Genomic DNA, 12,005 nt, shown 5'->3' on the forward strand with positions numbered 1-12,005 from the left:
TATATATATATATATATATATATATATATATATATATATATATATATAGTATAAAAATGACATCAGCTTTCTTATTACCAAATTAAGCAAACAAGATTATGGTGTTACAGTCTCTTTCGACAAAGGAACCCGTAAACTAATTCTTTCTCGTGCGATAGTCAAACCAACCATGAATTGTGACCCCTTATAAAAACCATAGTTCATACAGGTCATTGCGTAAAAGAATAGCTCGGATTATCCATACCCGAATTCAACAACTCATTGTAACATTTTTGAGCTGATGCAAAATAAGCCATCTCACCATAACCTTTTTTCAATACCTTATACAAGAAAGCATTCGGCAAAACACCCATCTTCACCATATCCGCATGCACCATCATCGCCGGAAAAACGTGCTTCACCCCGAAATCCCCTTGTACAATAGCACCATAATCACACACTTCTGGCGTCAAACCGCTCTTCCTCATATCCGAAAAGAATTTACTCGCCTGAAAAACCCGACCGTTCTTGCACAACCTGTTAATCAAGATCGAATACGTAATATCCCCACAAAACCCGTATCCACTTTGTTCCAAGAAGAAATTAATTGCATTGTTAATCCTCCCATCTTTGCACAATCCATCCACCACACAACTAATCGTGAAAACATTCGGATAAATACCAGCATCCATCATTTCTTTGTACAATTGAAGAGCTGCATCGGTATACCCATTCTTGAAATGGCCATCAATCAAAGAAGTATAAGCTACAACATCCGGCTTATAGCCTTTAATCGCCATTTCATAGTAAAGTCCCATAGCAGCACCCAAATCTCCGACTTTGCAATACCCGTTTATCAGTGTACAAAAAGTTACAATATCGGGTTTTAATCCCTTCTCGGTCATTTGAGTACAAATTCCCACAGCTTTCTCCATACTTCCTTTCTTACAGTACCCATCGATCAATGTATTATACACAACAGAATTTGCCACCAATTCCGTTTCTTTCATCTTACGAAATAAATTCTCCGCATCTTCGACTCTACCGATTCTACAGTATCCCTTCATAAGTACGCCATACGTAACAACATCTGGAGAAATACCGAATTTCTCCATCTCCGAATACATGTCCGTTGCAGCAGATAAATCGCCACCTTCACAGAAGCCGTCCAATAAGCAATTATATATGTATACATTCGGAACGACGTTTAGCTTCACCATATGCACAAAATAGCTCCTAAAAGCCCAAATTTCGCCCGTTTTGCAAAGAAGATATATCAAAATACTATATGTGATAAAATTCGGCAGCACCCCTCGATCCAACATTTCATAATAGAACTTGTGCACTTTATCAATACTGACCATTTTGGCATATCCATCCATTAGGGCATTGTAAGTGTAGAGATTAGGGACCACGCCAGAGCCGCGCATTCTTGCGAAAACGATTTCTGCTTCCGACATATCACTCTCTGCACATAGTCCGCGTATGAGCGTCGTGTAAATCACAACTGTCGGTTTTAATCCTCTCTGGGTCATTTCATCGAACAGCATCCGCGCCTTCTTGATATCCCCACGACCACAAGAAGCATCAATTAGTATTCCGTAAGTTACCTCACTAGGCAATAAACCATTCGAAACCATGTCATCGTAAACTTCCCACATGAATTCATTTCGACCGGACTTCAAAATACCGTTCAACAGCACATTGCACGCCTGCACCGCGGGCAGTTTCCCGATCTTGCGGTACACCCAATACCCCTCGTCGGCGAAACCCTTTTCGCACAAAGCACTGATCAGCACTCCAAACACGTTGGTGCTACACCCCGACGCCTGAATTTGATTGAGCGCATTGAAGATCGAGGAACAAACTTTGTGGGGTTTACGGGTTTTTCTCAAAATCTCGATGAGGTCTTCTATCAAACACCTTGCCTTCACGTACAATTTCGCCTTGGTTAAAAAGTGAACAATGGCGGAATGGAGCTTCAGGGTTTTGGCGGGGTTCACATTTCTTGAGGCTGAGTTGAAAATTCGTAGCGCTTGCAATGTGGTTGGTGAATCGAGTATCGATGCGGATAGATTTGAAAGATATGGGGATGAAGAAGTAGGCGATGATGGCGATGCAGAAGAGGAGAATAAAGCTAATGAAGATGGTCCATTATTACAATTGGAAAGATGCTTGATGATTTTTGGAGGGAGAAACTTCAACATTGGTACACTGATTTCTTGTTTTCCATTAACTACAACTTCTGCATCGACAAAGACAACCGGCAACCAAATTTTTGATGAACTTGTAATATATTTTTGGGCAAATTACGGCCACCCCTGATGTATGGTCAAATTACGAAAAAACCCCTCTTGTTTGGATAATTACAGCCACCCCTCCTTTTAAATATTTTTATGTAAAATTTATGTAATTCGGTTATTTACCGAACCAAATCGTATATTTAGTTCGGTAAACGGTATGAAATGCTGGCGTACCGAAATTTTTGTCCGTTTTTACTGAATTAACATCCCTAAATTTACCTCTGGAGGGGTCTTTTCGTAAGATAAATACATAGTTGAGGGGTGGCTGTAATTACCCTAACAGGAGGGGGGTTTTCGTAATTTGACCATAGCTCAAGGGGTGACCGTAATTTGCCCTATATTTTTTGTTCTTAATATATAATAGTGTATGAGGGGTTTTATTGTAATATCATCACTTAAGAAGGTGTTAATCTTAATTTTTTTTTTGTAGCTCTTCACTAATTACTGGGTTCAAATTATGGGCGAATTTAGCACTTTCGAAAAAAATACCGGTCTTGTTTTAAAAAAAGAATTCTTATTCTAATCTCGTTCCAAAATAAATAAATTAATTAATTAAAATCAGAATTACAAAAATTGGAATGAAAAAAAGTTTGTTCCACCATAATTTTTTGAGTGAGTTTCACTTTCTCCCATTGTACTTTGACTCGATATCACTTTACCAATTTCTACATTCGATTGCATCGATTTGCCCCATGTACTTGAAAAATTGTCTCAATGTGGCATCGCCGTTTCAGGAGGACGGACTGTGGATTTCCTCTTTCGCTCCGAAGCGGTTTGTCGTACACGAGCATCTTCTACAAAAAAAAAACAAACAACAATTACATTTAAAAAAAATTAAAAATTTAAATTTCGACATCCTGAAGATGTCGATTTCTGACCATACATATCGACATTTTGGTGTCGATTTTTATTACTGTTTCTCGACATCTTGAACATGTCGATTCCTGACTATAAAAGACGACATCTTGGCGTCGATTTTTATTGTTAGAAATCGATATCTTCAAAATGTCGAGAAACAGTAATAAAAATGGTCATGTGTCGAAATATAGCAGCCAAATTCGGCCTGCAAATGTCGAATTTTCCCTTTCAAAAACGACATTTGCAGGTCGAATGAATATGAATCAAAAAAGATAAAAAATCTGCCCTCCAAACAACAATTTATTAACAGAAGCTTCTTAATGTCATTTTAACAAAATAAAACTACGGATTTATCGAATTTAAATAACCCTTTTCGAAATTTTCAATCAAAGTTGAAAAATACTGGCAGCGTTGGCGTTGTTGGGTGGGTTTAGGTCGCTCATGATTGTGAGCGGCAGGGCTGGCGGCGGGGATCGGTGGCTTGCGGCAGCGGAGCTTGGGCGGCACAGATATGGTGACAAGAAAGAGTTGGGGGGGGGGTTTGGAATTTTTTTACTTTAATTTAATTTTACGTTTTTTTTTAATTTTTTGTTTTGTTATTTGGTCTTGGATGAACAAACAAAAGTCAATTTAATTTATGGATATATTTGTTATTTCATCTTAATAAAATATAATATTTGGAATATTTTTTTAATTTAATCCTGCGCGATTGAAATTAGTATTACATATAGAATCTGCGACTTCTCGTCAACATCTCAGTAATATCACATTGCTTCCTCCGATAGTCTTTTAAAAATACTTCTCAACTATCCCCATTATGTTGATTTCTTCCCTTTAGTTTAAAAGCACAATAATATGGACAAGATTAGTATATTTTTTGTAATGAAGGACCTATTAATAAAAATACTTTTTTATCTGGAACATATTTGCAAGATTATTAATTTGAGAGTAAATTGCATATCAACCCCTATAAATATCTGATTTTCACATTTTACCCCCTTCAAATTTAAAAAAGTTAATGTCTTCTTCAAAATATTATTCTTGTTGCACGTTGCCTCAATGGAAAAATCCTGATGGATTATTCACTGGAATTGAGTATCTATTTTTATTACACGTTACCCCTTTAAATGTATTTTTGCTCCACAAGACCCCTTAAAAATATTATTTGTCTGCATATTGTCGCTTTAAAATGTTATTTTTGGTTCACATTGCCCACCAAAAATTAGTTTTCGGGCAACGCGCAGTCAAAAAAATATTTCAAAAGGGGTTATCCCTTTTTGGAATTTTTAGGGGTGAGAGTGTGAAAATGGAATTTTTTTTAAGGGTGAATTGCATTTTGTCCTTAATTGATGGGCTTATGCGTAATTTCACATAAAAACAAAAAAAAAAAAAAACAGCACACGCATCGTTGTTCGTGTTCCGTTCTCACACGTATTCTTTATCCCCTCCTCCATTCTTTCCCTCTCTAAACCCTTCACCACAAGCTACCCATTTTCATACAAATATACGTACACACACATATTCAACACATTCAACTACGTGTATACACACACACACACACACACACAGCCCGTACGTACGAAGAAGGAAACCAAAAGAGAATGGCGGTGACGGGAGAAGATAGATCCGAGATAGCATTCTTCGACGTGGAAACAACAGTCCCGACCCGACCCGGACAGGGTTTTGCCATTCTGGAATTCGGATCCATTCTGGTATGCCCCAAGAAGCTCGTGGAGCTCCACAATTACTCGACCCTGATCCGACCCGCCGACCTCTCACACATCTCTTCTCTCTCAGTCCGATGCAACGGCATTACTAAAGACGCCGTCGTTTCGGCCCCCACTTTTGCTGATATTGCTGATTCCGTCTACGAAATCCTTCACGGTAAAGTTTCCGATTTTCACTCCACCCCCAATTTCTAGAGAATTTGCTGAATTTTCGGTTGCAATTGAATTTGTGATTTGGATAATAATATAAACTGTTTCTATTAGCTGATTTTGATGGATGCATTTTTTTTTTCTTCTGTTTATTAATTTCATTATCATAAATTAAGAAAAAAAAAATGTGAATTTATTGAATGCTAGTTGGTAAATGACATGCTCTGTTCTGTTTACTCATTACATATATATAGATAGTTTGTATATTATATTGAAAGGGTAAATTACGAAAAAAACCCTCAAGTTTGGATAATTGCAACCATCCCTCGACTATGAATTTTCTTACACGTCCACCCTACGGTGTCCAATTTAGTGGAATCTTCTAGATTATGTGGTATAACGAGTACAAATTAGAGAATATTCCACGGAATCTAGAAGATTCCGTTGAATTTGACACCACAAGGGTGGACGTGTAAGATGATTTATAGTGAGGGGTGGTTGTAATTATCCAAACATAAGGGGTGTTTTCGTAATTTGATCTTACCTCAGGGGATGACCGTAATTTACCCTATATTGAAATTATTGGCAGTGGCCTATAGAAGGTGAATTACGCTTTTGTTCCTATTTCCTTCATCAGATGCTTTGGTGCTATTGCTCGTTTCTTGGAACGATGAGGCTGAAATCACTATTTTATTCCTCTCTTTATGTAAAGGTTTAACTCGGTTATGATTAGTTATTAATAGGATGTAAGACATTTAGCAGATTACGGACAAGTTCTACGATTAAAGAAATTAATTAGAACTCTAGTAGTCGTAAAAAGTATCATTTCGTTGCAAGTAACTGCAAATTTTATTATTAGTTCAATTGTAACTTTTACTGTTTATTTTTTATTGAACTGTTTTCCATTTTGATGCCTTATGGTGGTTGTATGGGGGAAAGAATTATTCGGGAAAAAAAGGTCGTCCTTTCATTTGCATATAGTTTGATTTAAGGATATTATGGTCCTAAATGATTTTGTTTTAGAAATTTCTCGAGAGACTTAGCTTTTAAGGTGATTTAGGATATACTGTTTTCTTTATTTTATTGTAATTTTGGCTCCAGCTTCTTTTCTGTAGGTTTTTGATATTTTCGGTGCTACTATATAAGTAATAATCTTGTTACGTTTCGTGCACAGGAAGAATATGGGCGGGCCATAATATATTGAGATTCGATTGCGCTCGTATACGAGAGGCATTTGCTGAGATTAACAGGCCAGCTCCAGAGCCTAAAGGAACTATTGATTCACTTGCACTCTTAACACAAAAGTTTGGAAGGAGAGCTGGCGACATGAAGGTAATCTCGTTTGAAAATCGAGCATTTTATTTATTTTATTATATTTTTATTTTTATTATTTTAAAAAAAAAAATTCCACTGCTTCATGAAGAGAAAAGACAATGGCTGTAACCAATATTTGCTGAAATGTTTTCAATTTTCTTGCATCGTGATCCATTGGGCCTCGTGCGTCTTATGTTTCTAAAAATCGATTTTATGAGCATGCTGGGATTTATATATTTAAATAACGACGCTGAGACTCTTTTGCAGATGGCAACTCTCGCAACATATTTCGGGCTTGGCCAGCAAACACATAGGTAAGGGTGTTTGTTTCAAATCTAATTTATCACGTGTTTTTTTTCAGTGTTATATAATTTAGTCGGGTTTGTCTTGTGAAATTGTAAAATCCGAAGAACTTATGTTCTGGTTACGTAACTTAAGTTTTACTAATAAATTTATGTCAACATTCCAGGAGTTTGGATGATGTTCGCATGAATCTTGAAGTCCTCAAGTACTGTGCAACTGTTTTATTTTTGGTAATTCCCCAATTTTATAGATTTTATTTAACGAGAATCTAAGTTTCGTAAATCGAACATCGTCATCTCTTTAGTTTCATACTTATCAAATTTGATCTGATTCCCTGTTCCTCATCTTTTTATTTCCAGGAATCGAGCCTCCCAGATATATTTACCGACAACAGCTGGGTTTCTCCCAACGCCACCACAAGAAGTCGAAGCAACGGAAAAAGTCGCATCGAGCACGCCGGGCAATCATCATCGTCAAATGCCAAGGTCGATCATCGTTCAGAATCATCTCCACCACAGCACACAGTAGAGAAAAACCATCCAATACTATCGTTGGCGACACGCGAAACTGATGACGTAAATTCCAATACTTTTAATTTGTCGGCAATCGGTGATCAAATGGACAACATGGAAGAAGATTTAAAAAACGGCTCAACATCTCAAGAATCTCCAAGTAGAGTAGTTCTTGAGCGTTCGGATAATGACTTTTTGGAGCCCGACGATGTTTCGATACCTTCGATTTCTGTTACCCTAGCGCCGTTTTACCGCGGGACTCAAAGAATACAAATACTGCATCTGAATTCGCCGTTGCAAATTCAGTGTGCATCGCTGAAGGTTCGGTTCGGGATCAGTACGAAGTTTGTCGATAACGCCGGAAGGCCAAGATTGAGTTTTGTGGTCGATGCGTCACCGTCTCTATGCAAGATTCTCGATGCAACCGATAGTCTTGCCAAAGAGCTGTCCGTTAATTCCGGTAGCTCGTCCGAGTGGCGACCTGTTGTAACTAGGAAGCCGGGTTTCTTCAACTCCCCTACCGTCAGATTACAGTAAGTTTCTCTTCTTTTTAACTCGTATTAACAATTTTTGGGGGGTAAATTACAATTACACCCCTGAGGTATGCTAAAATAACATTAAGGTCCCTGTGGTATTGGTAATTACAGCCACACCCCTGAAACAATTACCGAAGCCAAGATTTCATGTCCTAGGGACCGATATGCACTATATTTGTTTTATGCGGGGCCGTTAATGCTACCATAGACGAAAAATTTATAAATCATATATAAAATAATAAAGATTTAAGAAATGTTGACTGTTGAGGGAGCCATGTCACCCCTTAATCCGCGCTTCCTGAAACTAATAGCCCGTTAATTATTCCGTTAGGGTTTGTAACAATGTTTCAGGGGGTCTTTGTAATTATCGATACCACAGGGACCTTAAAGTTATTTTAGCATACCTTAGGGGTGTAGGTGTAATTTATCCTTTTTTTGGGCTTATATAATACTTACTGCTATTATATAATACTTACTCCGATTGAAGATTGACTTTGACTATGTGTAAATGCACCAGCCTGCCGACCGTAGCGGATGGTGAAAGCAGCCGATGGGCGACAGATATATACGAGAAGGAGAATTCATCGACACAGAAGGTTGTGTTTAGTAACAGGCATGAAGTAGACGAGCTTTGTTCACTGCTCACCCCGGGGAATATTCTGGACGCTTGTTTCGCATTGGATGCCTACGATTATCAGCAGAATGCTGGCGTACGATTGGTCGCCAAGAAACTCTTTGTTCATTCAGGCTGATATGCAAGTGGCTAGCTGGTTATAAATTCTAATTGTTTGTGATCGATATAAGTTAATTCGGAGAAAAAAAAATGTCGTGTTGAATCGTAAAGATGCTTAGGTTTAACCCCTTATGCTGTAAATGTTGGGATAATTCTTCTATAGTATTCACTTTCTTTCTTTCCTTCACACAAGGAGAATTTACTTGATTTTCATTGGTTACAAGCTGAACAAGAATTAGTAGCCTCTTAGTAGTATAATTACTATTTCTCAACTTCAATAATAAGTATTACGTACAGGTAAACCTCTATAAATTAATAATGTATTCTTTAAATTATAAATTAATACAGTCGGAACTAGTAAAATTCTATTAATTTAGCGAAATATTAAATTATCAAACTACTAATTTAATATGTTTTCACCGGGAGAAATTATTATTTAAGCGAGGCTATTAATTTATCGATGTTATACTGTATTGTTAATTAATTGTAAGTACACCCACTTCAACCCTCGCTTGGTTTTAATTATATGATTAATTAAGACAAAATTATGCAATTTTATGAGAATCCAAATTATTGCACCAATAAAAAATTATAAGACTTAATTATTCGATTAATCATGGCTTATGTAGTGTATAGTGTGCTATTGAGTTGACTCTAAATTGTCATCTTCGAACACCTATTTGATTTTCTTTCATGTTGGCCTTATTATCAGTACTTTTCAAACGGACCAGACACAAAATAAGACAGAGAACTAGGTTATAGTCGGATCGGTTCACTCGGTTTTTTTTCTTTCTTCATTTTTTAAATTAGTTATTAATAATTTTAATTCTTTAAAAATACTATTTTCTCTATACTTCTCCATTTAACTATCCACCTTATTTCCTTTCCTTTTATTTAATTTACTTATTACAATTTTAAGGCTTAATTCCACTTTGCACCCTTGAAATATATCATTTTGGCACTTTGCACCCTCGAAATAAATTAATAGCACTTTGCACCCTCGAAATACAATAAATCATGCATAATGCACCCCAAATGATTTTTTAAAGCTAAAAAATATAAATTTAATATTTGTAGTGATATTTTTTTAGGATGCCAAATGTCAAATATTTTTTTTATTCATCAATCATTTTGAAACTATAAAGTTCAAAAATAAAATATATTCCATCAACATATTTAAAAATTATATTGTTTTATCAAAATAAAATATTTTACGAAAAAAAATCATTCAGCTATTACGTTATCAAGTAATCTGAAAATTATTTTTTCTTCCAAATATTTTCACCTAATATTTTACAAACAGTGACATAAAAGATCCATAATCGAATAATTTAGTGATAAAAGATTATTTTTTTTATTTTTCTTTTGTAAGATAATGTAGTTTTTTTTTTAAATAATCCGGTGTAATTTTTATTTTTTCGCACTTTGTCCGCTCGAAATTAGGTTTGAGGTTCAAGAAAACAACAAATTTTTTTTTATTTTGTACCCCAAAAAGAAAAACACCAATGAAAAATAAAATTGCCTTTATTATTCAATTGAGGGTGCATTGTGAATGATTTATTGTGTTTTGAGGGTGCAAAGTGCTATTATTATTTTTCGAGGGTGCAAAGTGCCAAAATGGTATATTTCAAGGGTGCAAAGTGGAATTAAGCCCAATTTTAATATTTACTTTTAGGGCAACCGACAAATTAGCCACATCAAACCAATTATATATTTGAATAGGAGAGGACGTCAAAAATCCCCTTCTAATGGAACTCTAGGTTACTTAGTGTAGAAGGAATTTGTTTTCTTGTACAACTCTATCTAAGTTTCCTCTATATATAGGATTTGGTGGAAGACATAAGATAAGAATTCAATCTATCAAAAAATATAAGATTTTAAGTTCTTTTCTATCTCAATTTCTCAATTATAGATTTAGAATTCCTAAAAAATAACCCCACCATTATTGAAAAGTAAATAATCTTTGATATATAATAGACTATTGGAGATTTTGAAAGCGAAAGGTTATTCTCAGATTTACCGCAGCAGTCCATACATTTTGGACGCCACAACTTGATTCACCATTGGATCATCACAAATGTTTTACTGAAGGTTTCTAATATGTAGGGCTACAATCCCGAGTAATTGGATCGTCTACCCAACTTCGACGATGAAATTATGAATTTCGCAACCCCACTATAAATTCCTAGACATAAGCGTAAGTTTTTAGAAGATACCTTCATTATTCCGGAGGATGCCGTTCGTGTTTCATATCATTGTTAAAATTGAAGACGGTGATTGAGATAGTATTTGAATTCTGTTGTAAGTTCTAGATTTGATTAATAATTTCGCAATTAATCTATATAGGAAGAATAGAATAGGACAATGAGAGAAATATTAATACGTAATAGAATAGAAACCCCCATTGTGTTATGGGTTGATTAGATGGAATATATATAGAGAAATATAGCAAGGTAATAGAGTTTGACTAGGTAACTAAATCCTAACTAATCTAGGTAACCGAATCATACTAGAATCCTAATATTAGGAGAGTTCTATAATATAATATTCTCTAACACGCCCCCGCAGTCGAAACGTGACGAACGTGAAGACTGGACAATCACTTGCTAGCACGCTCCCGCAGTCGGAACGTGACGAACGTGAAGACTGGAAACTTCAAACGTGAAGACTGGACATAAACCGCGAAATTACATCGCTAGAGAATTCCTCTTTTGAAATATCTGCCAAATTTAAAAAAAAAATAATAATAATAGTAACGGGTGAGAGAAAAATAAGAAAACTTTTTTTTTTTTTTTTGTATGAATCGAGAGAGAGAGAGGGAGAAGATATGAGAGGGGTCGCCGACCATGGAGAAGAAGAGAGGCAGCGGCTAGGTTTTAGGCCATGGAGAAGAAGAAGAAAAAGATAGAGAAGATACACCACCGAGAGAGAGAGAGAAAATTCGGTTTGGTGGTCGCCGGCCATGGAGAAGAAGAGAAGCGGTGGCTAGGTTTTAGGCCATGGAGAAGAAGAAGAAGAAGAAGAAGAAGAAGAAGAAGAAGAAGAAGATAGAAAAAGATAGATAAAGAAAAAATATTAGAGTACCACCACCGGGGGAGGGAGAAAATTGGGTCGTCACCGCCATGGAGAAGAAAGGCGGCTAGGTTTTCACCGCCATGGAGAAGGGAGGCGGCTAGGTTAAAAAACCTAAACCTGGTGCTCTGATACCATATAGGAAGAATAGAATAGGAGAATGAGATAAATAATAATAATACGTAATAGAAACCCCCATTGTGTTATGGGTTGATTACATGGAATATATATAGAGAAATATTGCAAGGTAATAGAGTTTGACTAGGTAACTAAATCCTAACTAATCTAGGTAACTCAATCATACTAGAATCCTAATATTACAAGAGTTCTATAATATAATATTCTCTAACACGCCCCCGCAGTCGAAACGTGACCAACGTGAAGACTGGACAATCACTTGCTAGCACGCTCCCGCAGTCGGAACGAATAAACTTCAAACGTGAAGACTGGACAGAAACCGCGAAATACATCGCTAGAGAATTTCTCTGTTGAAATATCTGCCAAATTTAAAAAAAAAT

General features: G+C 36.1%; 2 protein-coding genes across 2 annotated transcripts; one reads left to right on the forward strand and one right to left on the reverse strand.

The window, feature by feature from the left end:
* Positions 1-46: 46 nt before the first annotated feature.
* Positions 47-2,277, reverse strand: LOC105959750 (Pentatricopeptide repeat (PPR) superfamily protein). The gene has a single exon (XM_012983891.2). The coding sequence runs from the start codon at positions 2,184-2,186 to the stop codon at positions 210-212; it is 1,977 nt and encodes a 658-aa protein (XP_012839345.1). The 5' UTR covers positions 2,187-2,277; the 3' UTR covers positions 47-209.
* Positions 2,278-4,513: 2,236 nt separating this feature from the next.
* On the forward strand, positions 4,514-8,597 carry LOC105959749 (protein NEN1). The gene is made up of 6 exons (XM_012983890.2): positions 4,514-5,024; positions 6,192-6,349; positions 6,599-6,645; positions 6,801-6,864; positions 6,994-7,679; positions 8,200-8,597. Exons 1-6 carry the CDS (start codon positions 4,742-4,744, stop codon positions 8,432-8,434), a joined length of 1,473 nt encoding a protein of 490 aa, XP_012839344.2. The 5' UTR covers positions 4,514-4,741; the 3' UTR covers positions 8,435-8,597.
* The last annotated feature ends 3,408 nt before the right edge of the window (positions 8,598-12,005 follow it).

Source organism: Erythranthe guttata, chromosome 9 (assembly GCF_056151865.1).
Source record: "Erythranthe guttata isolate IM_541 chromosome 9, IM_541, whole genome shotgun sequence".
Taxonomy (NCBI): Eukaryota; Viridiplantae; Streptophyta; class Magnoliopsida; order Lamiales; family Phrymaceae; genus Erythranthe; species Erythranthe guttata.